This window comes from Zerene cesonia, chromosome 17 (assembly GCF_012273895.1).
Source record: "Zerene cesonia ecotype Mississippi chromosome 17, Zerene_cesonia_1.1, whole genome shotgun sequence".
In the NCBI taxonomy this organism is placed as follows: Eukaryota; Metazoa; Arthropoda; class Insecta; order Lepidoptera; family Pieridae; genus Zerene; species Zerene cesonia.
In genome coordinates, this window is record NC_052118.1 from 184,610 (window position 1) to 186,691 (window position 2,082).

A 2,082-nucleotide genomic window follows, 5' to 3' on the forward strand; every position below is an offset into this window, starting at 1 on the left:
CGAGCGCGAACATAGCGTCGTTCGTGCGCGGCGGCTGGCGCGCGCGCGACCGCGAGCGCGAGCCGCGCGACAAGAGCCGCTCCGAGAACGAGGGGCTCGACGCGCTCTCCGACGGGCTCGCCGAGGTCGAGGCGGGCGACCTGCGCGACGGTGCGTGCCACGCGCCACACGCCACACGCCACACGCCACACGCCACACGCCACACGCCACACGCCACACGCCACACGCCACACGCCACACGCCACACGCCACACGCCACACGCCACACGTTACACGCCACACGCCACACGTTACACGCCACACGCCAAATACACTTGTCCTGTCACATATATATTCATCACATGCCATCTGCGTGTCCATAACACTTCAAAAATCTAGAACTTTTTACTAGAAGGAACGGCACTTTCCCTATGGAAAGTTGAGTGAGTTCTATAACTCAGCGAAAATTTTAACTAACTTAAACGAAAAGTTTTCTCTTCTTTAACTGCCTAACCATTCAATCTCATTCATTTATTGAAACAAACGCGTTCATTCAAACAACACAACACAGACAATCAAACACATTCATAACACACTAGTTCTGTATCCGTATGTGATCCTTTAACCACAACCAAACCACAACCAGACAAAGTATTTTCTTACTGCTGCTTGGTTGCTCATTGCAATTAGTATGCCAAACAGGAAACTAGATTATATAGTACAAGTGGTCTTGATGCATATAACTGAATATTTTAAATACCACATCACATAGTCACACTCAATATGCCTATAAAATACTTTATTATACATTGGCATGTGTCATGCTGTAGCTCCTAGTTACATGTCTACTGCCTAATATTCTATGTTGTGTTATAAGATTTACCAATAGAAGTTATTAGTAGAATGTCATTATTCAATACTCCTTCCTTTCTTCTTTTGTTTTATAAGATATTAGTTGATTGTGTGATTTCTTTTTTTTTTCATTACACCTGTATAATGCACTGCGGGTCCTTCTTATATAAAAGTGAATAAAGACGATGCACTGCGCTGCGCTACCAAATTTATAATTTTACTGAGATTTGTTAATTATGTACTATTTAAAAAAAAATCTATTATAATATATAAATTAGACTATTTCGTCAAGTTTTTCTTACCGGTTTAAATGATATTGTTAGGCTGTGATAAAATGTCTTTTATTCAATTGGTGCTTGTATTTTGTAACTGGATTTATATAACATAAATCGGCAATATGTTATGGAGAATAAATGTAGCGCCATCTAGCATGAAATTATGACAACGCATCGTTGTTTTGTATTCGTCAAATGTAATGGCATTTTATATTACTTATGTTTTATTACTGTGAATTGGCCTATGTTTAAATTTTAAATTTTCTGAATTCATGTGCATGTGTCATTTGAGTATATCCGCTTTCGCATGCTGTGTGGTGTGTCCGTCCGTGTGTCCGTAGCGTCCGTCTCGCCGCCGCAGCGCGCCCGCCCTCTGTCGACTCGACCTCGCACCACACGTCACACGATACATACAACTTGTTGCGATTCTATCGCGGGGCGCTCTTCATGTGATTTCTGATCGATAGATATATGCAGACTTCGATTATACATTATTTTAAGAGCTCGCTATCCGTAAAGTAGAGCTGACCGGGCAGAAGTCTGAGACGAACGCGATGCACGTCGACATTGCACGTTCGCACATATCGAGCAGCCCCACTGTAGCATTTAAATAGACCGAAGCACCGTCTGCGTTCCGATCCCGGGCCAGTCGCTACGTAAATTCGCTATTATCGATCAGTCAAATTAGCGATTTTATTCAAAGTTAACGCCGGGATCGGGCAGTTAGGCGAAGCGCCTTCGCGATAGTTGATCGGTGTGTCTGGTCCGTAGGTCGGCGGGGGTCGGGCGCGCGGTGGCGCTGCTGCGCGCAGCCCGCGCAGCCCGCGCTCGACAGCCTCGCCGCGTACCGGCCCGCGCCGCAGTCGCCCGCCTGCCTGCACACGCTGTCGCCGCGCCGCCCGCCCGCGCCGCGCCCGCGCGCCGCCCCGCCGCCGCTGCGCCCGCTGCGCCGCGCCCGCGCCCCGCACACCCCGCA

The 2,082-nt window shown here is 47.7% G+C and overlaps 1 protein-coding gene across 1 annotated transcript in view; it reads left to right on the forward strand.

Moving 5' to 3' along the window:
* The window catches only part of LOC119833326 (uncharacterized protein KIAA0930 homolog), a 39,482-nt gene that overhangs the window by 34,625 nt on the left and 2,775 nt on the right, over nt 1-2,082 (forward strand). The window contains exon 9 of the mRNA XM_038357311.1: nt 5-150. Within this exon, the coding sequence (XP_038213239.1) occupies nt 5-150 (146 nt within the window). The remainder of the gene's footprint in view (nt 1-4; nt 151-2,082) is intronic.